Source organism: Lissotriton vulgaris, chromosome 5, assembly GCF_964263255.1.
Source record: "Lissotriton vulgaris chromosome 5, aLisVul1.2, whole genome shotgun sequence".
Lineage (NCBI taxonomy): Eukaryota > Metazoa > Chordata > Amphibia > Caudata > Salamandridae > Lissotriton > Lissotriton vulgaris.
This window is the reverse complement of record NC_141693.1, coordinates 431703213-431731187: the sequence shown is the minus strand read 5'-3', so window position 1 is coordinate 431731187 and position 27975 is coordinate 431703213. Positions and strand designations below refer to the sequence as shown.

Here is a 27975-nt window from a genome sequence, read left to right as displayed (position 1 = left end):
GAGGTAATACCTAGAAAAGCACGTACTTCTCTCTGTGTGCGTGGAACACTCATCTGCGTAATTGCTTTTATTCTCTCTGGGGTCAACTTCCTTCCCTCCTTTGACAAGAGATGACCTAGGTAGGTCACTTCTTGGCAGCAGTATTGCATTTTCGAAGGTGACACCTTGTGATTCAAATTAGACAAATGATGCAATAACGAGATCGTAGCTGCTTTGCAAGTTTCCTTATCATCAGCAGCCACTAAAAGATCGTCTACATACTGTACTAGAGCGGAACCTGGAGGAAGGACAAAGGAATCTAACTGGCTTTTTAATGCTTGACTGTAAATAGATGGGCTCTCACAATAGCCTTGTGGAGCGCGTTTAAATCTGAAACTGCGACCTCCTAGACAGAAGCCGAAAATATCTCTGCTTTCCTCGGCTATCGGAATGCTGAAAAAGGCATTCTTCAAGTCAATGACTGAGAACCAAGTAGCTGTAGCAGGAATCAGTGTTAACAAGGCAGTAATGTCTGGCACTACAGGAAACTGCGGGACCACAATTTTATTAACCTCTCTAAGGTCGATAACGAACCTATAAACTGGAGGCTTGGTAGGATCAGTTCGTTTCAAAATCGGTAGTACAGGACTGTTACAGACATTTCCTCTCGTTTCTTCAACCACACCTTTCTTAATCAAATCTTGCACAATCAATAAAAGTGCACGCTCACCTTCACTAGATATTTTATATTGAGGAATTTTTGGAAATTTTACATTCGCTTTTAAAGTTACTACATATGGTGGTATTTCTAAAAGGCCTACATCATTAGGACCAGTCGCCCAAAGAGAATCAGGGAGTGAGCGTAGCTCTGGCGGGAGTGCATCCATTGACAAGTACATCGGAGAAGTGATATTTTTACCCAACGTAAGCTGTACTCCTTCCGGAGAACAGTACAATGTCGCATATAGTCGTTTTAACAAATCTAAACCAAGCAGATTTTCATTACAACCTGTCGTCAAAATCAGAGGTGCTTTCAAGTGACATGGTCCAACAGAAATAGACAAAGGACCAGATATCGGGTTGTAAACAGGGGCGCCTGAAAAACCTACAGAAACATTTGTTGAGCCGGACAAAGGTGCGCCAGGGAGTTTCGCATGAATGATAGAACTTTTTGCGGCACCAGTATCCAACAGAAACGGTTCGACTACACCTGATGTTGCTACTGCGACATAAGGCCCACTCTGATCCACTGGAACTGATACTACTCCCTCTCTCTGTCCATGGCTGTCCTAGTACCCATTTTGCTGAAATCCCTCATCCACTTCACAATAATCTTCAACAAGATATTGTTGAGATCTATTTTGCTGGGCAGACTGTCCATTTCGTTGATCAAAGTGATTGGAAGGACGATCATTCGTTTGTGGAGGCATAGCACCTCGCCCTCGACCTCTAGAATTCTGCACAAAACCACCACGACCTCTCTGAGCTGCTGCTGCATTATTTTGCGCTAAGATCGGACATTCATTTTTGTAGTGACCCTCTTTCTTACAGTACGCACATTGGTTCCACTGATATTGAGGTCTTGATGTACTATAATCTGTTCTTTGATACGAACCCTGTTGCGTATTAGTCTGATTCGTGCGAGGCGGATACGCCTGCTGCAAAAGAACTTTAGTCTTTAAATCCTTCGTTTTCTTCTCTGATTTCTCCTTTTCCTCTTTATCCCTGTTTTCGTAGTACTGTGCTGTCGCAAGTATTTGCGCAGTTGTGGATACAGCCCACGCACTCTCTGAATCCTTTAATTTATTGCATAGTTCAGGTAACAAATTATACACAAATTTATCGACAAACAGTCTTTGCCCTCCTTCTGTGCTCATGTCCTGACCACTATGATCTACAAAAGTCTCTTCGAACCTCGTGAAGAAGTCGGAGACACTTTCGTCTTTCTTCTGCCTGCATGCTGATAACTTGTCCCAATTAACACGCAATGCGGGCATCAGAGTCTTCATTAAATCAATTATTCTACCTGGAAGATTAGCAATTAGGGGTTCGGGTTTTGCACCACCTACTTGCTGACCATCCGCTGCAGTGATAGCTGCCCAGTCACCACCTAAGGCAACTTGATGATCCTCTCTACGAATTTTAGCCCACACTGGTTGCGGAACTACGTTGCCAAATAACATATCGATGTCTGCTAAGTTCATTATACAAGCCTCAACTGTCTGTGTTAATTCCTTGTAATATCCAGCAGGATTCTTACGCGGATCTGGCAAGGCCTGCTTCACTGCTAGCACTTCAGCTCGCTTCCACGGAATGTGTATCCACACCCTTTGGAATTGCGCTGGAGCAGCTACAATACCATTATTATGATCAGCTTGCACAGCTTCGCGCCAAATTGGAGGAACCTCCCTCATTGGATATTGGCGACTTAATTTCGTCTTGCTTTTCTCCAAATCTCTTGGTGAACGAAGTGATGGATCATTCCTATAACTTAAAATCAGTTCCATCGCTTCTTCTATATTATCACCCACTATCATTCCAGCAGCAAACTCTTTCTGAACCTTAATTAAATCTTCTAAATTAGATTCAACATCGTCTTCTTCTATTTCTTCACGTAACAACGAGCACATCTCGTCAAAGACGTACCGTTGTGTTGGTTCTTTCCACTGCATAAACGTATCTAGCACATCTCTCGTACTATATCTCCTACTCTTCGAAATCCATCTGAGAGCCATGGAATCTAAAATTCCCCGTTCCTCAGTACTCGGAAGCTGACTACGTCTTTGAACAGAGTCAGGAGTAGGAGTCTTGATTAAAGTTTTATAGAAAGGAGACAGCATATTAGATACAGAATCAGTGATTCTCCGACGAACAGAAAGTGGAGTCAACACACTCGCAGATGCAGAAAACACACTAGAGGTAGGAACAGATAACGGAACAGTAGGAGTATCGAGGAAGATAGTTTGTGGAACAGTAGGTGTAAGCGAGACAGATACAGGTATAGAAGCTGGCAATCCAGGAGGAGGAGGAGGAGCCGTAGGAACATTTACATTGACCATAGGAGGTACGGGAGCTTGATTCTGAGGGACAGGAGCAGGAATACCAGGTTGTCCAGCAACCGGCAATTGTACATTCGGTAAAGGTGGAGCCGTAGCACCTTGTGCATACGGTGGAGGTGACCGTAACAAATAAGATAGCAGAGGATCGTTTTCAGAATCTTCCAGTATCTTAGCCGTTTTCGATGGCAAGGCAGGATAGCACTTGTCAATCGCTAAATTGTGCTCTCTAATGGCCACCTCTATGGCTTTCTCACACTCGTTAACTTGCAACTGCTTAGTTGCTTGCTCTAGGGTCAACTCTTCTTGCTCTTTTTGTTCTTTCTTTAACCTTTTCATTTCTCTCTGTTTGGATTCTTTTCGCCAGAAGCGGAAAGAATTAAACATTGCCGGCCGGGCTTTCTTCCTAAACAATTTCGCTTCTAAATTATCAAGAATTTCGGGTTCAAAACTACCATGTAGTGGCCAACTAAGGACACCATCCTTCTTAGTGTACCGGACCCACACCTCATTATAGGATATAGGACCCACACCATATTTACAATACAAGTCATACAGGGGAGTCCCAATCGGAGGAACCAGACATGAGTCCTCCAATCGTGAGTCACTGTTGCAACCAAAACAAGACAACATACAATTTTTCCGACTTACCATTTTCAGTCCGGAACACAAAACAAACAAAACACGAAACAGATATGTGCACTCGAACCAAGAACTTAGGCCTACCAAAACGAACTGATGTATCGATACCCAAACTAAACCAAATAGATTATCGTAACCAGAACAACCAGTGATAATCTTACGAAACCAAATCAAACCAAGAACCAAAAAGGATTTTAACAACCCTCACAAAGTAACCAGCTAGCTATCACTAAATACTTAACTGAGGCACTGAAGACGTCACCAAGGAGAAACCCGTCACGTTTCGCTGTACTAAGGACTGCACCTCGGGTCCAAGACAGGGCGACGGTCAAGGCAACGGCCCACTGCAGCCGTCCTGAATGGGAACCCTCGTGGAAGAGAACGTCGGGCCACTTTTGCGATATGCCGGGATCGATGAAGTGGGGCGCCTCCCTCAGGAATCTTCACACGAAGCTTCTCGAACTCTTCAGGCTTTTGGACCGGTACCGAATGACGTCGCCCCACGTTGGGCGCCAATTGGAGTTCTGGACTTTTTGGTTCCGTCCAGAGGTGTCAGGGAACAACACCCAAAGACCCCGGAGTTCCACCTGCCTTGGTGCACAAATGAACAGAAACACGGGCTTCTCGATGGTGGCGTCAAAGACCAAAGGTTTATTACTGCAGGGACACAGAAGTCACAGAAACTACGCATGGGCAGTAACTAGGAGCCTGTTCAAGTTGTACAAAGAAGGTTGCTCCTTATATACTAAATTTTGGCCTTCAGGCGAATTCTTTACATGTTGGTACATTCCCAAAACCTTTGTGTCATAAACAATAAATATTTGGCGTACATAGGAACCGTTGATAAAATCTGTTACAAAACATCTACGAAGAGGGGTTCCCACTAGTTCATCACAATCCCTTGTCAATATTGCATTCAAGAGCTGGACCGCCTCATCGTAAATTTTGTTACCTCCCCCTAATAAAGATTCAGAAAGAAAGAAACGGAGCCAGGTGTGGAAGATAGAAAAGCGGGATAAGAGATGTTTGTAGGTTGTAAATGGGCAAGGCTACCGGCTTCGGCCGCTTAATCGTGATCAGGACAATGGACACGAAGACCAGTTTGGCAGGACTAGCCTCGGGCGGAGGAGGCAGTCTTTGCCGAGTCATGCAGCTGCAGCGTGATCTGGTTTAAGGTGCACGTGTCATGAAAAGAGGTGAATCTCCGGCTAAGGCTACGTGTCCTTAATCGAAATGAAGTGATCAGAGGTTATTGCGTATGTGAGGGCAAGAAACACAAAATGGCGACCATGATCTAAGATGGATGCCGTGGGTAGATCAGAAATGTGTTTATCAAAGGAGTGCTCTTGCTCGTAGCGTAGCGAAAACACCAGGATATGCTAAATGGATCATTTGCGGTTCGCTGATACCAATATTATGTATTTCCGACAATATTGAAAACACGGGTTCAAATCATCACGGAACCTCACCTCCAACAACCCAAGAACCCCTACTAATCCTGCGGTCGCCACCGTAGGAAGGCCTTAAGGGCCAGGTGCGGGCCGGGCGGAGGCAGTGGGCCCTCGACGCTCGGGCTACCAGGACTAAAGCAAGCCCAAAACAGTGACGAAAACCCTCGGGGCAAAAACAGGGCACCCCACCCTCCCTGCCCCAGTTGTCAGCATCAATTGACGGCATCCGCCACCCCCCTGCCGGGCCCCCTCCCAAAATGAGGTAGCTCACCCCGTTACCCCTGTCCATCCAGAAGGTCTTCCACCGATTTCGGTGTGATCACCGGTGTATGGGTGCTATCAGTCACCGAGTCCTCGGAGTCCGTTGGTGCCCCCTCGTCACCCGGGTCTGCTTCCTCCTCAATGGCTTCGTCCCGTGAGCCAGATAACGCTGATAACACCTCCAGCACCCCCCTCCGCTCCGTCGACGTCTCTGCAGTTGAGGGCCCCCCCGAGCGGCCACGGCGACTCCGAATCCTCCTGGATCGCCGTCTCTGTTCCGGCTCCTCCGCCTGCTGGGATGAGGAGCCGAAGCCATCTTTCCCCGCTCTATAAAGCTCGAGCCAGGCACAGACATCCTCCGGGGTGTCAAAGAATTGAGTTTTGTCATCGACAATGATGCGGAGCCTTGCAGGATAGAGGAGCGAGTACTGGATGCCCTCGCTCCTGAGCTTGCGCTTGACCGCCAGGAAGGAGAACCGCCTGCGTTGAGTTTCGTAGGTGTAATCCGGGAAGATGTTCACCTGACTGTTCGCCACTTTGAATGGACCATTGTGTCTGGCGGCATTGAGGATTAAGTCTATGTCCCGAAAGTGCAATAACCGCGCCACCACTGGTCTCGGGGCACGTCCCTGCTGCGGTGGCCTCGCCGGGACTCTATGGGCACGCTCCAAGGTGTAGAAGGAGGAAAGCCCCTCCGGGGCCACCGTGTCACGGAGCCAAGCCTCCAAGTATGCCACCATGTCGCCATCCTCGATCTTTTCCGGAAGGCCCACCACACGGATGTTGTTCCTCCTGTTGCGGCCCTCCGCATCCTCCGCTCTCTGCTCCAGGGTCGCAATCCGGGATAAGGCATCCTTCATAGTCGCAGCCAAGGTTCGCTGCGCCGGCTCCAAGGTTTTCACCGAGCTCTCCACTTCCTTGACCCGGTCCGAAAGTTTGCCGTGGTCCGCTCTGAGGAGACCTAGGCTCGTCGCTACCTGGGCAATGTCCTGCTGGAGGGCCGATCTCGTGGTCGCTATCGCTTCTAAGACGCGGTCAAATTGCTGTTGCATCGATGCACCACCAGAACTCTCTGGGTCCCCACGTTCCTCTTTGTCCTGGGTCTCCGAGTCTGAGGCGGCTGGGGTAGCCCCCTTGGCTCCTCTAGGTTTCCCCATGTCGCCGGGGGCACTCCGTGCTGGTCCAGGAGCAGGCATCTCCGAGTGTAGGCTCCGGCTACGACTCTCCCGGTTACTGGACCTCAGATCGAGTACCGGAGATCTCCTTCTCCAGGGCCTGTTGGACCTTCTTCGCCTCGGCTCGCGCCACCACCACGTCGTCCGAGGGCACCGATGAGGAGGCGGAGACAACAGCCGCCAGTTCGGGCAGGCCCACACAGCCGCTAAAGTCCCGGGGTGAGAGTCACCAACTCCACCGGACGATTTGTGGCGCCAGAGGGTCGCGCCTCCCATGGAAGTAGATTGGCCAGGAAAATTTAGCTAGGTGCGGTGTCGTGAGTGGGGCCACCGCTGGGAACACCAGACGTCCGCGTGCGGGGTCCACTATAACGTGGGCATCCGCCCAGTCATCCATCCGAGTGCATTCTCGTTGTAAAAGGTCCGATCTGACCGATATCCAGAACACAGATCACTGGGGGATGGCAAAGCCGGGGGCGAGCCGCCGCCGGTGACGCTCCTCCAGGTCAATGGATCCGGCCAGGGGGACAATGAAGTCCGGGCGCCATGTTGGGTCGCACTCCGCAACTCCGCAAACTTCGGTTTTACGCCGGATCTTCACTCGTTCAGGCCGCGCCAAGGGCCCTGGCAGGTCTCCGTCGGTCCGTTCAGCAGAATGCGGGGTCTGGGGTGCCCCGCAGCCTCCGATTTACAGGATAATCACGGGCTCAGTCCCGGAGCCGAGCTCTCAGGCGACCATCGCCATTGGCGCCCAAGCCACGCCCCCTCGGCAACTGTGACTTTGAACAGTGGTTTATATATTGCGTTGACCCAAAATGTAAAACATCCAATATTGTGTATTTTTTCTTTTACATAAGCTGTTTGGTGGTTAATAGGCCTGTTGTTGGTCAGTTGTTTTTTTTCCCATATGTTTACTATCCCTAAATGATTTTGAACACTTAAGATGAGGGTTACGAATCTGAAGAGCACACTGTTGCGAGCAGAGTGGTTGTGCCGGGGATGATCACAGCAGGTCTTCGATGAGTTGAAGATGGTGCATGTGGTAAAGTGGATAACTGTATTGAGATGAATGGAGCACTGTGGAAAGTCAACTGGGAGGTTATCAAAGAAGTCATCTACTTAATGGGTGATAGTGTTTGGCTGAGTGGAAGCAACAGTGCAGTCGGGTCTTTTGAATGAGGGGAGGTGGAAGCACATGGCTGTTGCTGAGTAAGTAATCAAAGTGTTGCTTATACAAGGCTCTCATATTGGACTCAGAATGTCCTAGTCAAGGGGATGCAGGTGACTTGGAGAAAGAAGTGTATGAAGAGTAGGGTAGTTGGCGTAGTACATTTTCTGTGCTTGCCTGGAGTTGAGCCTGAGGGAGAAGACTTTAATTCAGGTCAATCTTTGACAGATGACTGGGGTCAGTTCATGATTTGGCCTGAAGGTGGAGAGTGAAAGAGAAAATGATTTGATTAGTGTCTGTGACAAGGTAATATGAGACACAAAATAAAGAAAAGATGTCAGTCACTTGGGTTACATATTGAGATGAGATGGGAGGATGGGGCTCTGGTGGATCCCTAACGGATGTGCGGACAGTGTGGACTTTATTGAGTGTCTGGTGACCTAGAAGGACAAACTAGAGAGGAAAAAGATGAATAGGTGAGTGCTGATCCGACAAGATCACCGAAAGTAAAATGGGAAGTAAAGTGTGGTGATAGGAGGCGAGGAGGGCTGCAGAGATAAACAGGATAATCAGAATGGCATGGAATGAAAATTGGTGGTAGGCTTTGAAGTTCAGCGGGAATTAAGAAATTGGAGAAGTGGGTGAGGGATCTTCTCAAATGAGTGGAGTCAACAGAAACCTGACAGGGAGGGCTGAGAAGACCGTGAATGCATAGGTAGTGGGTAAGTCACTTGAAAACAAGTCAGTGCAGCATCTCAGAGAAGGAGACAAGGATATAGCTGGACAGTCACTGGATGAAATTGCGTGGCCTGCTTGTTTATCAGTTGATGGCTAGTCTTTTGCCTTATCGCTTGATTTGTGGGCTCCAGCTTTTCTTGTAGTGGGTGGGAGCCTAACTTATTTTTCTTTTGCGTGAATCCAGTCTTATCTCTCTATGTATGAGCTTTCCTGGATGGGCTTCTGCCTTATATATCTCTATGTGGCTTCTATCAAATCTCTTAATGGGCAGGCCCTTTCCTTACCTGTCTATGGGTCAGCTGTTGCTCAACATGCAACTGCGGGAAATATATTTAATAAACTACCTTGTATATTTTGCAGAAGACTATTGTAAGCGGGCACTCAGATAATATTTGTGTTTTAGAGCTGTACTAATATGGTTACTTGATATTGTAACAGATTGATGCACGTGGCAGCTCATGATTTTTTCTCTAGGATGTGTATTATTGCCCAATGACAGACAATGTTTCTTTTGGTCTCACCAAATAGCCTCCATGCGCTGTGACTCCAGCACACCAGAGATCTCCTAATGTTACTGCCAAACATACACAGGTAGGTGGAAATCTTGTTTGAACGATATTTTGAATATTTCAGTTTGCAGACTGTTGGCTCATTCTGTCTTGGGTGGGGACGAGGGAGGGAAGAAGAGTGACGGACAAGTGTGGCTGTACACGAGATGATGCCCTTTTACAAGGTGACCAGGTCAGGGTTTTGTGCTTGAAGACTGTTGCATAGCTGCCAACTTTTCAGGTTGCTTATGTGCCACATTTCCATAATCATTTCAATTGTGGCACTTTGAGCCATAGTGTATAACGATTAGACAACAATATGAGGTCTGTGTAATGGCATGCAGTCCAGATATGATTCTGTTTTGTGTGATTTAATAGTCTAGAAGGGGCTTTGACACATTCATAGAATATCACAGCATTTTTTTTAAATAACTATGTTTTAAGGCCTTCAAAACAGAGACGTGTGTGTGAGTGTGTTATTGTCTCAGTGAGTATTTTAAACTCCCAGGTGAAATCGAACAGACATCTTACCATACCCGACTGAAAGCTCCTATACCCAACTATTTATTAACTAATACATTTATTAGGGGTTGTAACACCCCAAACACCCCATTAAAGCTACGACCCTGGGTCTCAAATCGACAATGACAAATAAACATTTAACACACCGGGATGCATGTCACATGGCAAGTAATTGTTGCTGAGCTCAGATAAGCTTTGAATTGCAATACATTAGTATTGAGTGGGAAATGCGGACACAAGCACCTCATTGCGTTGGTCTCACCCCTCGTTAGTGACACTTGGCAGAGCTGAACTTGTTACACTGAACAAGGGGGTGGTAAGAAGAGCAGCCTGGCTGGGCTCTATGTTGCCTTTGTAAAGCTGCATGTCTTGGAGAACTTGTTGTGGTAAGAACTGTGTCTCCTGTTCCTTCATCCAAACATGCCTGGGAAAGACAGTCTTGCAGGACTCAGATTCAGTGTGTCCTAATTCCCTGATTTTTTACAATCTATTATGATTGAGTGGTAACAGAACAGGTGTATCAATTGTACACCTTTAGAACCTAGCCATTTTTCTATGAATGGCTTTTTGTGTAATGTATTCTTTTTTGGAAATACGGTTTTCCTGCACCCAGTCAGATTGGTTGTATCCTGTGACCTTAATCTGGTTGTTTGAAATAGTGGCCTATGTGGCTGCTTGAAAAACATGCTCTTTCAGTTATTCTGATTGGCCAGCAGTTCAAACCATAAGAATCGATTGGCTTATTGCTGCCAGTCTTAGAATAGCTGTTGGTAGTGCATGCCTCCCAGAACCATAGTTGGCATTCCAGAGGGGCGTTGGCAAGCCGAACAGTGGTAGCTTTGTGTTTTTCGTACAATATCCACCAAATTCTCCAATTTTTCCTGTCGAGGGGATTTTCTCAGATTTCTAAAACAAATTCAACTCTGGAGATGGACTAAAAAACACGGCAGATTTTGGAACGTTTACTTTTAGTAAGCATTTTGGCCCACCCATCCTGCCCGGGGCCCTAATTCCTGCTATCTGTATGAAAGCATTCCAAAATGAGTCAGGCAGATGATTCAGCCCTTATCTCTGTATATCTGCATGCGTTCATGACTCCTAGAAGCAAGCTGGCTGGAATGTGGGCGTGGTAATTGGGTGCTGGATTCCCTTTATCTTTCAGCTTGCCTGGGTGTGAAGTCTGATATGTTTCCAGATCTCTGTATCTGCATGGTGTCATGTCTGGAAGTGATAGGTTGATGTTTGGGCCTTTGTTTTGTATATCAAGGCACATTCAAGAATTATGGGGCTGTAACTTGCTCTCCCCAAATCTATTGGTAGCAGATCAGGGACAGGAGAGGTGTGGCGCAGCGGCAAGAGCGGCTGACTCCATAGCGCAGGGCTCACGGTTCGAACCCGCTGCAGGCAGCACAGCTCAGCATCATGTGATTCTGGGCATAGCACACTTAATCTCTCACACGGCCCCCAGCGCCTTGAAACCCTTAAGGGGTGATATGTTCGCACCATACAAATACGAAATATTAAAGAAATATTATAGAATGGTGGTCAGTGAATGACCTATAATAGTTTGCAACTTTTGGCAACAGGTTTAGGAGGATGGAAGCTGAGAACTGAACTTCCAGCTCATTTGTTCAGCCTCCTTCTGTACGGTTGCCTGCCTGTAATGGGCGGCAGTGGTGGCTGCCACTAACAGAGTGGTAGGGTGAGTAGAGGGAGTGCGGAGCGGGGGAGCGTGCAGGGGATAGGGGGATGGCTTAATAATAATTTTTTTAAACGGACATGACTCCGCCAGTCGCCTCCCCGGACGCATCACTCCTGCAGGCCTCTTCCTGGCCCCAGCCACCCCGGGACAGACTCCCATCCAATCCCTGTGCTGCAGATAGGCCTGAGCGGACAGGAAAGAAGTTCCGCTCGGGTCATGGAGTCTGTGGGGTTTCTCCAGTCGCAGCCGGGCTGGAGAAACCTAAGTGCGCATGCGTGTTTTGGTCGGCCCGAGACGGCCGGCCAGACACATATGCATACTTAGAGAGTGCACAGGCACTACTCCTCCCCCCTCCATTGCCACACTTCTCCACTTCTCCATGAATAAGCATACTCAGGCGAGCAAACAAAAATAACTGATTCCAGAGCATCCTTTTATTTTTCGTTTGCTGGCTCTGCCCCACGCAGTGGGCCGACGCTCCTCCGCCATTGCAGAGGAGCCGCCTCTGACGGGCAGGTTGGCTGATCCTCAATTCTCTCAATCTGCACCAGAGTCTAGGAAGAGCAATGTGGCATTCCGCATTATCTCCTTTTACCCTGTACTTGAAAGACAGACTGGTGAGACCCTGGATTCCCTGTATGCATGTTGGACACGTGAGGGTAATGAAACTAGCGGGATGCTGAGAAGGGCATTGCCAGAACCTTGAAGTTAACGTATCCATTGCATGTGTACAACACATGTCAGATTCCATCTGTCGTTTTAGCATGATTGGAAGATACACGCTTGTTGCACCTGAATTCCTGTACCAGGAAGTATAAATGGGATTGGCTGGCTGTCCAAGCCCTACCGTTCCTATCTTTTTGATGAATTGTCCTAAGAAAATATGACAGACTGATATCGAAATGGCTTCTGCTATCACGTTGATACTGTATTTCTTGCTGTCTCTTCTGTGCTTTGCAAAGTTACAGGCATTTATAACCACAGCCTTGCACTTCTCTCGAAATGACTTTGTTTTTTACGAAAATGTCTTTTAAAATTAGGTCGCCAAGCCAAGCTCTGCGCCTCCGGAACCTCCAAGCTTGCCCAGCTTTCTGCAGCAAAGCACACGACCTCCTCTACCTCCAGGCACGCAGGGGCTTCCTAAGAAAGTCCCGATCTACCCAGAGGTAACATCTTATTTTACAAGACTTCAGGCTGTACAAGCATGACTGAGTATTAAAGGGTAGCAAAGTTAACAAGCATTGGTAAATGCACTAGGTTTCGCCTAGATGATTAATAATACATTTTGTTGGGTTGTAAATTGTATGACTTGTTTATTGAGAACGGAAACATGTGCAGTAACTGCGCTTTTCACACAAGTATGGATTTGCAGTATTTGTCACATAATCCATCATCAAATGCATAATCTGCAGATTAAAAAAAATAAGTTTCCAGCCCAAACGGTAAAAAAGTTACTGAAAAACAGTGACATGTATTGCCACTTAGTAGAATAGCCTTTGCAAAGGTTGACTGGTCACCTTTCTGTTGCTTATTGCTATATTTAGGTTTTGAACCAGTGCTAATGAGCTGCGACCTATGCCCAGACAATGCAAACTAGTGTAACAAGTGCTGGAGGCCAGCAACAGTTTAGAGACGGACACTCTTCCAGGAAGCACATGCATCCGTGTTGCACCTCTGCATGATGTGCTTAAAGTGCCCTCTGTCAGACAGCTGAAGAAAGCAAGGCTCGGAGGAAGAGTGTAATGGCGTGGACGTGGCATAACGACCAGAGCTGACAACTTTGGAGCTGGGGAACCCGGTTTGAGTCTCGGTCTCGGCTCAACATCCTGGGATTCTGGGCAGAGCACTTAATATCCCCATGCCTACCAAAAAAATGAATGCGTCATCGTGTAATGTAACTGGTGCTCAAATAAAGAGCTCCAATAGCTTTTAAGTCCAGTGCGCTGATTAAAAAACAAGCACTGGCGTTTTCCAATAGGTCTCGCAGTAGGAAAGTTGGAACTATTACAATTGCAAATAACAAAGCCCTTTATGTTTTTAAAATGAAAACAAAAATAAAAGGCATTGTTATTTGCAATTGTAATAGCTCCAACTTTCCTACTGCGAGACCTATTGGCAACGCCAGTGCTTGTTTTTGGGGGGAGGGGTTTATATGTTAATATGTTGTTTGATGAGTCATTACAAAAGAATTATCAGCTGGACACTTATGGGTCTGTGTGCTGCCTTATGTGAGTTGGTATGTGTTCAGAAGGACACCGCTATTTGTTTTCATTCTTCTAGACCTATGAATGCCTATTGCTGGTTTTAGTAGTTTAAATAATTCCAGGCAACTTTGTCCATTATGTGGCTTCGATGCCATTAGGTACGTAGCAGAAGATAGCCACTGATACATCGGTATCTCATGACTGATAGTTACAATAGACCAATGGCTGCTGAGAGTGCGCTGATTGACATTTGGCTGATACCAATAACTAAGGGGGCTGACTGACCTCTTACCATACCTTATTATAGCAGTCTTCCAGTAGACTTCAATGAGGTTCTGTGCAACTAATTACTGCCCTTTGCAGCTGGCTCAGTCTGTTCAATTTCAGCTGCTGAAAATAAAATACGCAAAACACAAGGAGGGAGGTACCCTTAGAACCAATATGGGACCGGGCAGACAAGTATAAAAAGAGAAGAAGTCCCTGAGCTTTAAGGATATACCTTATGTCGTAATATATCCCACCTGAGATGTTTATGGGAGGCTATATTCGACCCAGAGAAAAAGCTATCCTTACAATCTAAATAGTAACTATAATTATCACTAAATAGTGGCTAACAGTCAGTATAGGAACTCTGTGAACAACAAATAATGTGAATAGAAACCTACAATGTTTAAAAACACTCTAATGTACACCAATAATTAAAATCATCAATTTATTATTAAAAATTAATAACATCATCAAATCTAGCAATACATAAAAATACAACAAATAACAAATAAAAAACTAAAAGTCAACGCGGCGTTTCGGTGTCTTGTGTAGATGGCAACACCTTCTTCAGGATGTTTTTTTTTTTAAATTCACTCAAACTTTTGAGGAATTCAACTCATAAATGATATCTTGGTGGTGCAGTTTTTCATTCATTGGGCTGCGTATCTTGTTATTTTTCACAATGGAATTTTTTGGCAATTATTCCACCTGAACAGAAATTCATATGTACATTCAGTATTTGGCTGTACCAGGGGTGACCACCGTATGCGTACTAGGATCGGTTACAAATTTTCTTCTTAATAAAGTGATGGATGTAATCCCATCTCGAAATGAGAGGAAACTTGAGGCTGATATGCCGTTGCGTGATAGAAGGGCCTTGGAACTTGCTTCCTTGTAAAAACTGTGTTTTTTCTCCGTATTTTGGATTTAGCGTCTTCGTGAAGCACAGCGGCCTCCCTGTCACCGGATCCTGGTACACACTATTATTTAAAATCATTTAACATGCTCCTCTGTGATATGTGAAAACAGGAGGACTTTCCCACTACTGCTGTAACTTGCTGTCACCGGCGGGGCTAGGAGATTTATCCTGCTCCAGAGATGTCAAGGCAAGGAAGGATACCCTGCTAAACACTAGGCCGTGAGAGAGTCGGTTTGACACTCTCAAAGGAAACCGGAGAGGAACACCCCATTTCCTCTCTCCCTGGTGTGCTTAGACGTTTACACATTGAACAATGAGGGTTTGTTTATTCTAAAAGCCAGCGAAAGGAGTGCTTCTGCCACAAGAGCATTACTGAAAAGGTAGCAAAAAATTGAGATTGGTAAAAACCACGCTGGTTCCAAAATTCTGCTGCGTCACTGACCGGAAAAACGTTTCAAGACTCAAAAAGTCATCCAATGTCGTCACTTCCGCCCAACGGCAAGTGATAACACAATGCGGCGATCGCCTGTTTACTGCTGACTAAGGCTGCTGGAGAGGGTCTCTGTGTGATGAAAGTCTGGAAGACGCTCTTGCATAAAGGAGGTTTCATTGCCCTGGTAATTTCCAGAAAAAAATGGAAAGCACGTGCACACTCAATTTTTGTGCTTTCAAATAAAAGTTAGCCCCCTCATTATTAAGATTCTATTGCAAACCAATCCGCTTCAAACGTAGAAACAAAGGAAAGACAAATCGGACAGTAAATGTGTTGCGGTTTCAATTCGGGCAAAGACAACTTAGTTTGTCACGAATCGGGGACTGTGAGGAGTGGTGGGGGAAAACCACGAGGGAGACGCACGCACGGAGACAAAGTGAAAACAACACGTACATGAAAATGCAGAGCGGGAAACTGAAAGTACAAGTGAAAACAACACGTACATGAAAATGCAGAGCGGGAAACTGAAAGTACGGCCGGCCTGCGGCCGGCCATGATTCAATTAGGGGAGGAGAAGCCGCAGAGCGCACGCTGGGCGAAGCCCTTTGATGTGCTGTGAGACCGTGAATGCGCGTGCTTGTTTGGCCACGTGAACTCAATGAAAACCTCAGCGCAAGAAGCCCTTGGTTTCACGAGGATTTTCGAGACATGAATTCTCGCTCCGCTCAATGCGCTTGCGCGCATTGATAGGTCGCGAGACCTAAAAAGGAGGAAGTGATTTTTCTACAAGGGTTGCGGTGACAGTAAAGGGTGGTTGACAGACATGTAAACAATCAGTGCGGTGCTTTGAGGGTCCATTACACAGAAAAAAAGTTCCAAAAAAGCACAGTTCCAAAAACGACATGCAGTTGCAAAAAGACATTGATTACAAAGTAAAAAGAAGTTCCAGCAACAAAACCAAGTCCGTCATGCTGAGGCTCCCCGGGTTGGGGCTTCGCAGTAGACACCTCCAGGAGCCGTAGATCACAGTTCCTAAGAGATGGGGGCCACGTTGAGGAGGGTTTCCGAGGTGCAGTTAACGGGAGATCTTTAGACTGGCACCCGATTGTATTGAACTGTGAATGGTGGGAATACAGTGGACGCAATGTTACCAAAAGGCAGTAGAGTGTTCCACAGTGTCTAAGGCAGAGATATAATTAAAGAGTAAAATTCTAGGGGAATGCTGTGTTTTCAGTCCTGCCAAGTATCACGCATCAGGCGTTAGACTAACGCATTTCAGTGTGGTACTCCGCAATACTACACACAAATGCATTGTCAATCATAATGCTTAATGTCCCTCAGCTGTGCTAAAGTGCTGCCTGGCTGTTAACCCCTTCGCCGCTGGCGGGATTCCCCCGCTGTGCTGAGGGGGCGGGGGGGCGTACAGCGCCCCCATGCTCATGACGAGGTCAGCTCATCATGAGCCACGGCGCTCCGGTGCTCATGACGAGCTGAGTTCGTCATTACCGGGCCCGTTTTAATGGAACGCTCAGCACAGCAGGGGAAGCTGCCCAGCGTGTGAGCGGTCCATCTAACGGGCGAGGTCATGACGAGCTCAGCTCGTCATGAGCACCGGAGCGCCGTGGCTCATGACGAGCTGACCTCGTCATGAGTGCTCAAGAGGCTAGAACTGTGTGGTAGGGTGCCGTGCCACGGCACTGCTCTCGCAGGTTTGCAGTTGACTGGGGCTGCTAGCAGGGGGAAGGTTCACACTCACACTGCTACTATGTATAGGTGTGAATGCCCGCGGAGCTTCCGGCCCAATCAGGTTGTGTTATTCTGGCCAAAGCCGCAGGGGGACGTCACATCATGTTGCCAAAGTGGGTCTGGGAAGCTTGTGGGGAAGGAAAAGCGGCAGCTAGTAGCCACTGTGTTTCACCCACCATCGCAAATTCAATTACCTTGGCGCTTGCAGCGTCGCGCTGGGTTTTGCAGGCAGCTCGTACCGGCCTTGCCAGGGCTGCTGCGTGCACTGCTATAAGCGGTTTTCTTTACCTTACCCGGGCCATCTGTAATTTCAATACTGCAAGGCCTGAGGAAGTCGGAGAGGAGTGAGTGAGCCGTGTTGTAGCGGCCCCCAGAAAAGAGTTTGTGGCAGCCCGGGACTCACAGGAGGGTGACTAATAACTTAGGTGGCCGACCGAGGCACTGCAGTTTTACAGAAGCCTTGATCCGGAGTTCCAGGGTTGCCATGCTGTGTGCCACCATCGACTGAGAGTGGTGAGTGGCCCTCGGTGGCAGCAGGCAGCATGGGCAGTAACACTGACCTGCTCCGCAATTTCGCTGTTGGTTCAGCCGTGTGTGGACCCGATACCGTGCACCAGACTGGAGCTCAATTTGCGGAGGAGAGGAACAGCGGCCTCTTAGTAGAGATGCTTCTCAGTGGAGCGGTCACCTTAAAGTTGCTCCCTCTTTGCCGCTGATAATTGCTGGCAGGAGTGAGGTTTGCGGGCCGAGGCCTGTGCAACCTGCTGTTATCTGGCTGTTGTTGTTTGACCACCCTGCACACCATTTGAGGGAACGGTGCCGTGTGTTGTCTGCTGACGGTCTGCAGTACTGTAGTGACCTGCTTGTGCCCCTCGAGGACCTGTGGCCCGGTGGGGCAACCACCTGTACTTTGCTGCTGCGTGGCCTGGTGATTGCAGCCCAGCCACGCCACAGGCTACCTACGAACTTGGCCTTCTGAGAGGTCCGCCTTTGCTTTGGTGAAAGCATTGGGGCAAGGCACAGCCAGTGACCCAGCAACACGTTCCTTTCATCCTGTCTGACAAGATGCGTCATGATGTTGTATTCTTTAAAGAGGCATCTCTTCAGCACTGTCATAAATAGAAGAAATTGAGGACAGCCTCAACGGAAAGTGAATGCCATTCTAGGCCCTCAGTTGTAGATGCAGGACTGTCATTGACTGAGATAAAGGTGTCACTCTGTTATCCCCACCACTGTATTAAACTGCACGGTGAAGGGAGAATCCTGACCCATTCAAACCAAATAGCCTTAAAACCTTGTGCTACGTTCAAGTGAGCCCTCTCCCTGCGTGCCAAAGCACAAAGCTGACCAGGTGAATTTGAATTAAGTATCTTACTTTCAGGTAAACCTGACAGGTATTTGAGACCTGTGCAGTTTCAACCCAGATCACTTCTCATTTGACTCAGCATCAGCTTGTACATCGAGGGGTATTTGAGGCCTATCTTATTTTCAGACACCTCAGTGTTTCACTTCAGTGTTATCTGATTCCTAATTCATTCTAGTCATACAATGATTGATTGATGTTAGAGGGCCTGAGTTGGATAATAGGCATAAATATCGGCTACCTTATCGGTTGAACTTTGAACTGGCCTTCAGGCTTATTTGAGGACCGAGTAATTCTCATCCTACATCATGAATCATGATTGACCAGGCAGTTGTATTTAACTCCTGAGTGAAAGGGAATGGGTCTTTGATGATGAGTAATTCTCAACCACATCTGCCACTTACAAATAGTTTGATCGCCCAGGGGGGTCGTGCCCCTGGGAGAACCAGAAAGAGCATTAATATATTGAATACCAGCCATGTTACTGAGTTCTCTCAGCTCCAAGAATCCCCATGTGCCAGTGCCTGTCTCCCAATACTTCCACAGTACTAGCTTATTCCTGAAGGCCTTCTTTCTGCCTTTACTCCAATGTCCCCTCGTCCTTCCCAACCTTTTACCTCAATTTCTTTATTTCCTCGCTCCTCTTCAGCTTAATCCTCATCACCTCGTCCCCGCCTTTCATTTCTCTTCCCTAATATTCTCTTCCACCTCTAGAGCTGTAGTCCTCCCTCCCCATATAGTGCATCCCCAATATTAATTTGCCACCTTCCTGGCATTTCATACCCTCCTGATAGAACCCTTTCAGACCTCCAACCTCCACCCACTTCCCTCCAACCACCTGTTCCTACGTTTCTATGCATTTGCATTACCCTTCCCTTTCCTTCTTTCCGCTCATCCATGCCTCCCCATAATCTCTCATTAACTCACCTGTAGAAGCCCTTCTCCCACTTATCCCTGAAAAGATATTCTTGACACCTTCATAGGGGCATATCTCATCCCTCACTCCCCCATACTTGTCAAAACCCCCTCCATATTCTAGGTATCAGCTCTCCCAGATCCTACAGACCTCAATTCACCCCACTTTTTTAGTACACTTTACTTGTTATTCATTATTAGCAAAAAACTTCTATCACATTAAGGACCAGACCTCCGACAAGCTTCCAGACTGGCTCTCCATCATGGAGACCTGGCTCTCAGAGAGCACCGTTCTATTCCTAGATTAAATAAAGTCACCTGGTACAAGATAATACCAGAGAACTGTCTCAGCAAGAGAGTGTGATGTTTAACCATTCTGTAATAAGATACTTTTCCCGCTTCACCTCTCAAGTTCCCTGCTGAAGAATTTGATTCCCTTCTTGTGAAGAGCAGTCTCACCCCAACTCCTCATTATGCTTCCCAATCATATAGAGACATCCTTCACATAACACCGATTTTGCCAAAGTGTTCCGTTGCTCCATTAACGCCACCATAAACAACCCTAAGCCAACTCTCGTCAGATATTCTAGCATCTGTTTTGACAAGCCAGGTCTTGCTTCGGTAAAGCCCTAACCTATAACCCAGAAATGCTGCAGCTCCCCAGCCCATCCCTAGGCTTTTCCATTGAGGCAGACCAACTCCAGCACCATCTTTACAAATCATGGGATAGTAGATGTCTCAAATACCCATTAACATCCATGGAAGGACTACCAGGCAATCTTGTTCACACAGCAACTTCCTCTCTCTGCACATCAAAGTGGACAATCACCGCCCTCCCCCACAGACCACTCTCAGGCCTACCATTCTTATCACTTCCTTGGCTGAGACCCTTTTACCACCCACTCCATATCTAGACAAGCTCAACTTCTCAGCTACAGCAATCTCAATTCTTAACAAATGATCCTCACAAGCGTTACATACCTTAACCATGAGGTAACCTTCAAGGAAAGCAGGACCAGGAAAATGGCTCAGTAAAGAGCTTGCTACCTTGAGACTTCTCCCAGTTCTTATTATTACCCACAACTCAAATGACACATTGGACACTTTCACCCGTTCACATCATATGGACTTCCAAACCTTTTTGACTTATGCTAAAACGTATGAATCAATAGCAGACCCTTGCCCCATTACCCTCTTCGTTGAAATCCAGCACTACATACCCTCTGCAGCAGAAGGCAGAACCACACTCAACTCCTTATTGAGTCGGGGATAATTCTGAAGGACCCTTCACATACACCAAACCTCCTCTAAATAAAGTATTGCTTCATTGTCAGTGACAATGGTGATTACAGATTCATTTCTCCCTTGTTGGGGCTGTTCAAATCTGTCTCGGACTTTCCATAGGTTTAGGGGAGAGCAGTATTGGTTAGTGACTAAAAAGTCTGTGTGCCAAGTGCTCTCTAGTTCTAGAGACTGAGATAAGAGAGATATCAACCAAGCCCCAGCTATGTATAAGGCACCTGGCTATGTCAAGCGCAGAAGCGGCTAGCCTTCCTCCTGCAGCCAATTTGGCAACCTGGAACTAGCACAGCCTTTCAAACTGCTACCATAAAAGCAATAATCCAACTCACGGTCATGAGGAAGGCTGAAGAGAGAGCAAGCGAAGCAGAGAGATAGAAGGAGGGATTGGGATAGTGGGAAACAGAGCAGGGAAGTGAAACTAAGAGAGGGCAAGAGAACTAGATGGAAAGAAAGAAGATGGAGATAGGGTTCACATAAATTTTTTGATGTAGCGTGTATTGGTGTGTGGTGATGTTTTGGTTAGAAGGGTGCATAGGGTACATATGTAACAAATTAATCTATCAGTATATTTCTGTAGTGTGGCTCCTCTTGTGTGCGTAAGAACTTGTGTGTCTTTGTTTACAAATGAGTGTGTGTGCGTCTTTGTATATAAAAACATACATATATATATGTGTGTGTGTGCGTGAGTGTGTGTGTGTGTGTATGGTATATAGTGTGTGTGCATACCAGCTCATATGAACGGAGGGGTGTATAAAAGCTTGTGTGTGTCTGTGTGTTAGAGAGTGCATGTGCCTTATTGTTGCAGTGTCACAGGAGTGAAAACATCGACAATGAGAAGGGCAAACCTCATGCAAGTGTAGTTTCTCTTGTCATCTAAAACGCTGGCGTCGTTCTAATACCTAACTCAATGTCGCTGATTTTAAAGACTTTCGTAAATTAAAGGTTGGCTGGTCATGCTGGGATTTGAACCATTGTGAGGGGAGATGTCAGACAATAACCTCTTCTCTACCAGTAGGAAACATCTAGAGATGATCCTAGTTTTGACTTTGTCTTTGATTTCTCTTCCTAGATGAAACCTAACGTTCCGAAAAAACCGCTCCCACATCTTAAAGCACGACAACAGGTGAGAGGTTCATCGACATGAGAAGAAGGTATATCTTGGCAGTGTGAGAAAACGCATAATACAGAGTAGCAATTGCAGGGCGTGCCATGGGATACATTGGGAAAGCACAGTCAGCCCAGCCTAGCACCGGCGAACCTAGAGACCTGCTGAGTATGGTGAATGTTAGAGAACAAGCTGCTGGGTATAAGTAGGGTCACAGAATAACTAGGGTGACTTTGCAAGACACAAGTAACTTGCAGGCATAGCAGAAATGTTGCTGAGTGTGAGTAAAAATCCTCATATTGTACCCCAACCTAGCAGGAATACTTGAGTCTCAATTTTAGTGAAACAAATACCATCTGGGGAAAGAGAAAACCCGGCAGGTCCAGCACCTGGTATAACTTGTAGTGTGAGTTCAGTAAGTGGCCTCACCATTGATAACCATGGTAGACTTTTCCGGACGATAATGTCGCTAGGCCCCACTTCCGACTATCATGGCAATTGGAAGGACAGGAGGAGCAAGGAATCAGCTGATCTAAAGGGAGGCCAGAGAACTGCCATTGGGTTCTTATGAGCACCATGGGGGAAGTCACAACCTAGCTGAACGTGGTTGGAGTCGCAGCAGGCGAACAGAAATATTGTTATACTCAGTAAACACTGTATGCCGCTAACACCAAGCTTCATCTATGAAACCCGTGACATGGATGGTATTCCTCTGTCAATATGAGAGTGTGCTTGGTACGCCCCTCCTGGCTCTCTACAATGTCAATGTGCACATATGGGATTAGTGTCTGGCAAGACCAGAATCAAAATCCAGGATCACAGGTATAAGAAGTTTGGGCATGCAGGGTAAGGGTCACGACTGTACATCAAGCTGGGGCATTCCCATCCCAACACCCACGTAGAGCACTGGCAAGGGTAACATATGGAAAACAAATGTGCCTCAGAGTCATGTTAACTTTGTGCCTCTCTACACCTTCAGCACCTCTGAGGCCAGAGGTAGCAATAACAATGTCAGGGTAGCTGGTGGCAAGCCAAAAATAGCAGGTGCTACCCATAGATGGCATCCAAATATTAAGGAGGTCTAAAAAAAGCCACGAGCAGGGAGAAGCTGGGTGTACGGACAATGCCAGTGAGCAGAGAGGTACAAGGTAAGATACAGAGCAGCCAATACAGAGGCATACAGATGTTGGAAATTAACTGAGCATCGAGGAAGTCAGACTACAGCTGGGCACAGGCAGGTGTAAGCCGAGCACCAAGGAAGCCAAAAAGAGGCAAAGTAGGCGGAACTGACTGGTAGAACAGCCACAAACCCAGAACAAGCCACAGAGCAGTCAAACATAAAGGAAATAACAAAGCAGAAAGGAACACTGGCTGACAATTGAAGGAAGCTATATCTGATCTTTGTTTCTTTCTTTTAGGGAGCACCTCTGGCCACAGCTCATCCTGCACCTCATCAACCATTCAAACCAATAGGTGTGAAACCGAGTAGCCAATCACAGGTGAGCATTACTGAAATAGACTGCAGAGCCAGGGATGAGCATGACAAAATGTACTCAGGAAACCAACTTTTGATGGGTGTGGTAGGGATGATTGTGGATGGAAGCAGCAAGAGGTCATAGTCAGAAGGGGTGGAGTCAGTGTCAGCCAAGTGCCAGCCACTACCTATGTATTCTTTTTACAAACTCTGTCCCCAAAGAAATAGAGAACAAGGAGCAATTTGGGTTTCTTATATTGGTCACTAACAGAACTAATTTTGCAGACTCTGCTGTAGTCTGTCATCTTAAGTCAAATATCCAAATTTATCAGCCTTGTTTCTTTCTTAAAGTATTTCTATGTGGTTTTCAAAAGCATTCAAAGCAAGAAAAAAAAAGCATTTGCCTCAAACAGTACTTTGTGTACAAGTTACAGAATGCAAATTCTTCGTCTTGTTTGGTGCACCAAGGTAATAGAAACATTCTGCTTTTGGTAAATATGTATTATTCAACAATTATCAAGCATCTCATTTAATAACTGTTTCATGGTGTGATTCAAATTAGTCATTCAGAATAATAGTTCGTTTACACATTTAAATACTTTTGTTATTAGATTAAAGCTCTAAATTAGTTAACGCTAACTCCAGCACTGTAATATCCGATTTAGCAAGTTCCAGGATTTGCCGCTCTTCTGAATCCACATTCAGTCATGATCCATTTTACCCTGTCTACTTCCCAGAGTTGCACTAACGGTACTGGGGATTGCCTCACATTTATAACAGTCCTTTCTTTCTGTCAGTCTACCTCAAGTTTCTTATTTTTGCTTCTTGTTGTTCTCCTTTTCTGTGACACCGTACACAACAACCGTAGTCGTGGGTTAGGAGTGAGGGGCCAGTTAACCAATCTGACAGTTGCCGCACTAGGTTCCACCAGAACTGTTGGATTTACCCACAGGTCCACGACATATGTATGTTCTCACCAATGCCTGTTTTGCATTCAACCATTACAATGCAATAGGGTAACCCAGTGAACCTCAGGACCTGGGTAGCGTTCAGTACAATAAACAAATGGTCTCATCTGGTTAGAACCATTAAACATAAATGATGCTTTGAACACCAGAAAATTCTATTTTTAGAAGAATTATATCAATTTCATATATTATGGCATCTGTACAATGACAGTATCTATGCACAATACACTGTAGGTTGCTCCAATAGTGAGAAAGTGAAAGAAAGGCAACCTTGAACTGCGAAGGCCCTCTCTAAATATTGTCCTGTCTGCCATGTTACCCTGGGAGGTTTGATCACAATCTTTAGTGAGGTCAAGACCCTGCCAAGACCCTGCCAAGTCTACCCCCACATAACCATCCCAGGAAGGCCTTTCAGAGTTAGAGGTCTGCAGTTTCCTGTGGACCCCTTGTTATGGGCCTCTATCAGGAATGCACAGATGTGTCTATGCCCCTAACTCCCATTTGTGAATTTGGAGACAGGTCGCCAGGCACACTGAGCCCGAGCATTGAAATGCTCACTTTCCCAAAGTGGCTTTTCCAGCACTGTAATGTCGAACCCATTCCCACTACCCGAGAGGATTCACCATTACAAAGTCATTGATACCAAACACTATATTGTTACTATTCTGCCCATAGGAAATAATGCTCAACAGCCTTTCCGTACACCACCTCATGCTAATCTCTGAGAAGCAGGCCCACTGTACCAAATACACCATCCGTTGTCATTAATGACTCTCACAAGCAACATATGCATATACCTGTCTAACCTCTCCCCAATATCGTACCTTGTCGCACGGTAGAACTCCGATGTATCAGGAGAAAGCAGAACCTTGGCACGTGGCTTTATAAATGCCAAACCGAGTAACAGTAACTCATGCACACATGCCCAACCAAGGCAAACCTGTGACACAATTGATGAGCTACCTCCATGGACGGCACAACCAGTACGGTAGGCCCACAGAGGCGCATTCAAGATACATGCCCCTGGTATAGACCTTACCCCATAACGAGGGACTTACAGCTAACTCGAATCAGCTGGTCATATGTACACTGATATACAGTATGCATATGACGAGTACTGCACTTTGACACTGCACAGCTGTGCTAAACTTATTCAAGTCCTAAGGCGAGCATCCAGAGCTGCGGAAAACTGGGAAGGAGTAAAGCAAAAAGTCAAGGGAAAGCAGCGTAGAAATGGTCATTTCAAACCCATTACATAACATACCATCCCTTTGTGTTACCCCTCAAGTTCACCATAGTCCAGTCTCTCCATAACTTCAAGTAACATGGTTAAGAATGTCCTATTTGTCTAGACATGGTACAAGAGTTATCCTACTGCCGATCTAGAATGCAGTTAAAATCCACCTAAGGTGCCAGAACGTTAAATATTGACTCAAAAAAATCATCTGTGTCTGTTAAGTGCATGGGTGTTTTTTTTAACCCTTTATTTAGCATTTTCAAAACATTGAACATAACAGTCAGTGCATATCATCACGTGCAATCAGTATGTCCCATGTCGTATCTCCCTCAAAAAGAGGAAAAAAACAGACAGGCTGTACAAATAAAGTAGTAATATATACACCAAGTCTGCAAGCCTAGCCTACCTATGCATACTTGGAATCCACACAAGGTGACCCCCATCAACCACTCCGAGCGCGCACCCTCGTGTATCTTATATGCTCTGCGCAGTGTCAGATTCTGTATGTATTGAACTCATCCAACAGCTTTCTCCAGGCGGCCACCCGAGAGGCGCCTGTGATGCTCCTCAGCAGTCCCCCACTCCAACACATCCTGCACCCAGAGGTCCATGCTTGGCACTTGGGATCCCATCCAACCTATAGCCACCCTGCGCCGGGCGAGAAGCAACGCTAATTACAGATATTTGAAGGATGTTTCGCGTCTCCTAGGCTTCTTTACTATCCCCAGCAGACACCCCCGGTGCGCAGGGAGCAACCACACCTCCGGTGTCCCCTACCCTCTGGACCACTTCCCTCCAGAAGCCTTGTACCTCAGAGCACTGTCATGCCGGTGCAGAAAGGTGGCATTCTCCTCTCCGCAGTGCACACATTTCACTACCCTAGTGGGATCTGTGCTATGAAGTCGAGCGGGAGTCATGTAAGTGCGGTGCAACATTTTTTAATGTAGCAGGTCCAGGAGACCCCTTTCGCCAGTCTACAGGCAAGATCTCAATTCAAGTCTTCAAACTGGACCCCAGTAACATTTCCCAAGCTGTCTTCCCCTTGTAAGCAGGTTTAGATAAGTCTTATCTGAGAGCCTTATAGAAAAGTGCGATGAGAGGAATCAGGTCACCCAGCATGTGTGAAGCTGGTGGGGCTGCCGGGTGGGTGCACCAGACCTCTCTGTCCGTGTTCTTGAGTTTGGCATAGTGAAGAAAGTGTCCCCGCCCGATGTTAAAAGCATCATGTGCATCCTGAAAAGTAAGGAAGAGTTCCCCCGGTTATAGGTCCCCGGTAGTAGGCATCCCCCTCTCCCTCCATCTATCCATGGACATGTCCTACTCTATGGACCGAAAGGGTTCAAGGTCCCAGATTTGCAATTCCCTGTCAAAGAGGGCACAACGTAATACCTTCTTTACTGTCATTTCCCACACCCGGGCCATATGCTGAACCAGGTAGGGGAGTGGACAATCAGAGCGACCACCTCTCATCAGTAAGTGTACTGAGGTGTCCTCCCCGGTCATGCCCTGTAGCAACCCCTTCTCCCAATTATTTTTGTCTGTTAACAATCGAGCTGCAGGTTGCAGTTGGGCTGCAAAATAATAAAGTTGCATGTCCGGAAGCACCAAGGCCCCCTCTTCCATGTCCCTCTTAAGAACCGACAGGGCAACCCGACTGCGCTTTTCCCCACAAACCAGGGAGATCAAGAGGCTGTCAAGGAGGCAAAAGAAAGGCGCCTCTACAGGGAACAGTGTGTTCTGGGCAAGGTAAAGACAGCGAGGGAGGAAGACCATCTTGGCAATTGACACCTGTTCAATCAGCAACAGAGGCAGTGTCCTCCAGAACTCTATCAACACGGTCAGGCCCTTCAACACCCTGTCCCTATTTATGCACTTGAATGCATCTTCTGTATGCATGGCCATGAGTCCCAGGTAACTGAAACTCTCCCTCTCCCAGCAGATTCCAATCTCAGGCAGTCACTCGGGTGGCACTTTGACCAGCCTCCTAAGTGGGAACATTAAGGTCTTACAGATGTTGACTCGTAGAGCCGAGACTTGACGAAGACCGCCATATACTGGAGCAATAATGGCATGACTCTGTGGTCGTATGGAAGTAGGACAGGGCATCGTCTGGGTATAAGGAGAGAGCATGGTTATGCTCATCCACTCATATACCTCAGGGCTCTAATTCTCTGAGCAGCAAAATCGCAATTGACTCCATAGCCAAAGCGAAAAGGAGTGGCAAGAGGGGACAGCTTTGTCTGATGAAGTGCATAGGCGTTAAGTAAATCTGTCAATCTACCAAAGAGGGCACCCAGAGCACCTGTTAGAGCTATTAGGAGAGTCCCTTATAGCATTGCTATTTGGACAATTCATTTTCCTAAATATGATCATATTCTGTGTCAATTACTCCATTGAACCCTTGACAATTCAGGTTAAGACTGGGCACACGTTAAGACTGTGATGTTGTATGTCAGAATATGAATCACTGAATTATTTTACCATGAGAATATTGTAGCAAACATATCAACAACCAAAATATTGTGGGGCCTATTTATCAATGTTTCATGCAGTGCAGCAAGACATCTTGCTGCATAGCAATGCGTGAAAGTGAATTGGTAGGAATGCGCCATATTTAACATTACATGACGCATTCCTGTTTTCTCCTTGCACTGACGCACAATGTGCTGCCTTGCGCCAACACAGACACCCTTGAGCCATGGTGCAAGGAGGCCTGCATTGTAGGTAGGATTGTTTTTAAGGAGGAAGGGGCACCTTCCTGTGCAAAAACAATCCTTAGAGGCATTTTCCTCTTTCTAAG

General features: G+C 46.6%; 1 protein-coding gene across 4 annotated transcripts in view; it reads left to right on the top strand.

Annotated features, from left to right (window-relative positions):
• The window catches only part of ADAM8 (ADAM metallopeptidase domain 8), a 168929-nt gene that overhangs the window by 126668 nt on the left and 14286 nt on the right, over nt 1-27975 (top strand). For all 4 annotated transcript variants that reach the window (XM_086921842.1, XM_086921844.1, XM_086921843.1 and 1 more), the window contains exons 21-24: nt 8999-9061; nt 12283-12408; nt 21461-21514; nt 22915-22995. In XM_086921842.1, coding sequence (XP_086777968.1) covers nt 8999-9061; nt 12283-12408; nt 21461-21514; nt 22915-22995 — 324 coding nt within the window. The remainder of the gene's footprint in view (nt 1-8998; nt 9062-12282; nt 12409-21460; nt 21515-22914; nt 22996-27975) is intronic.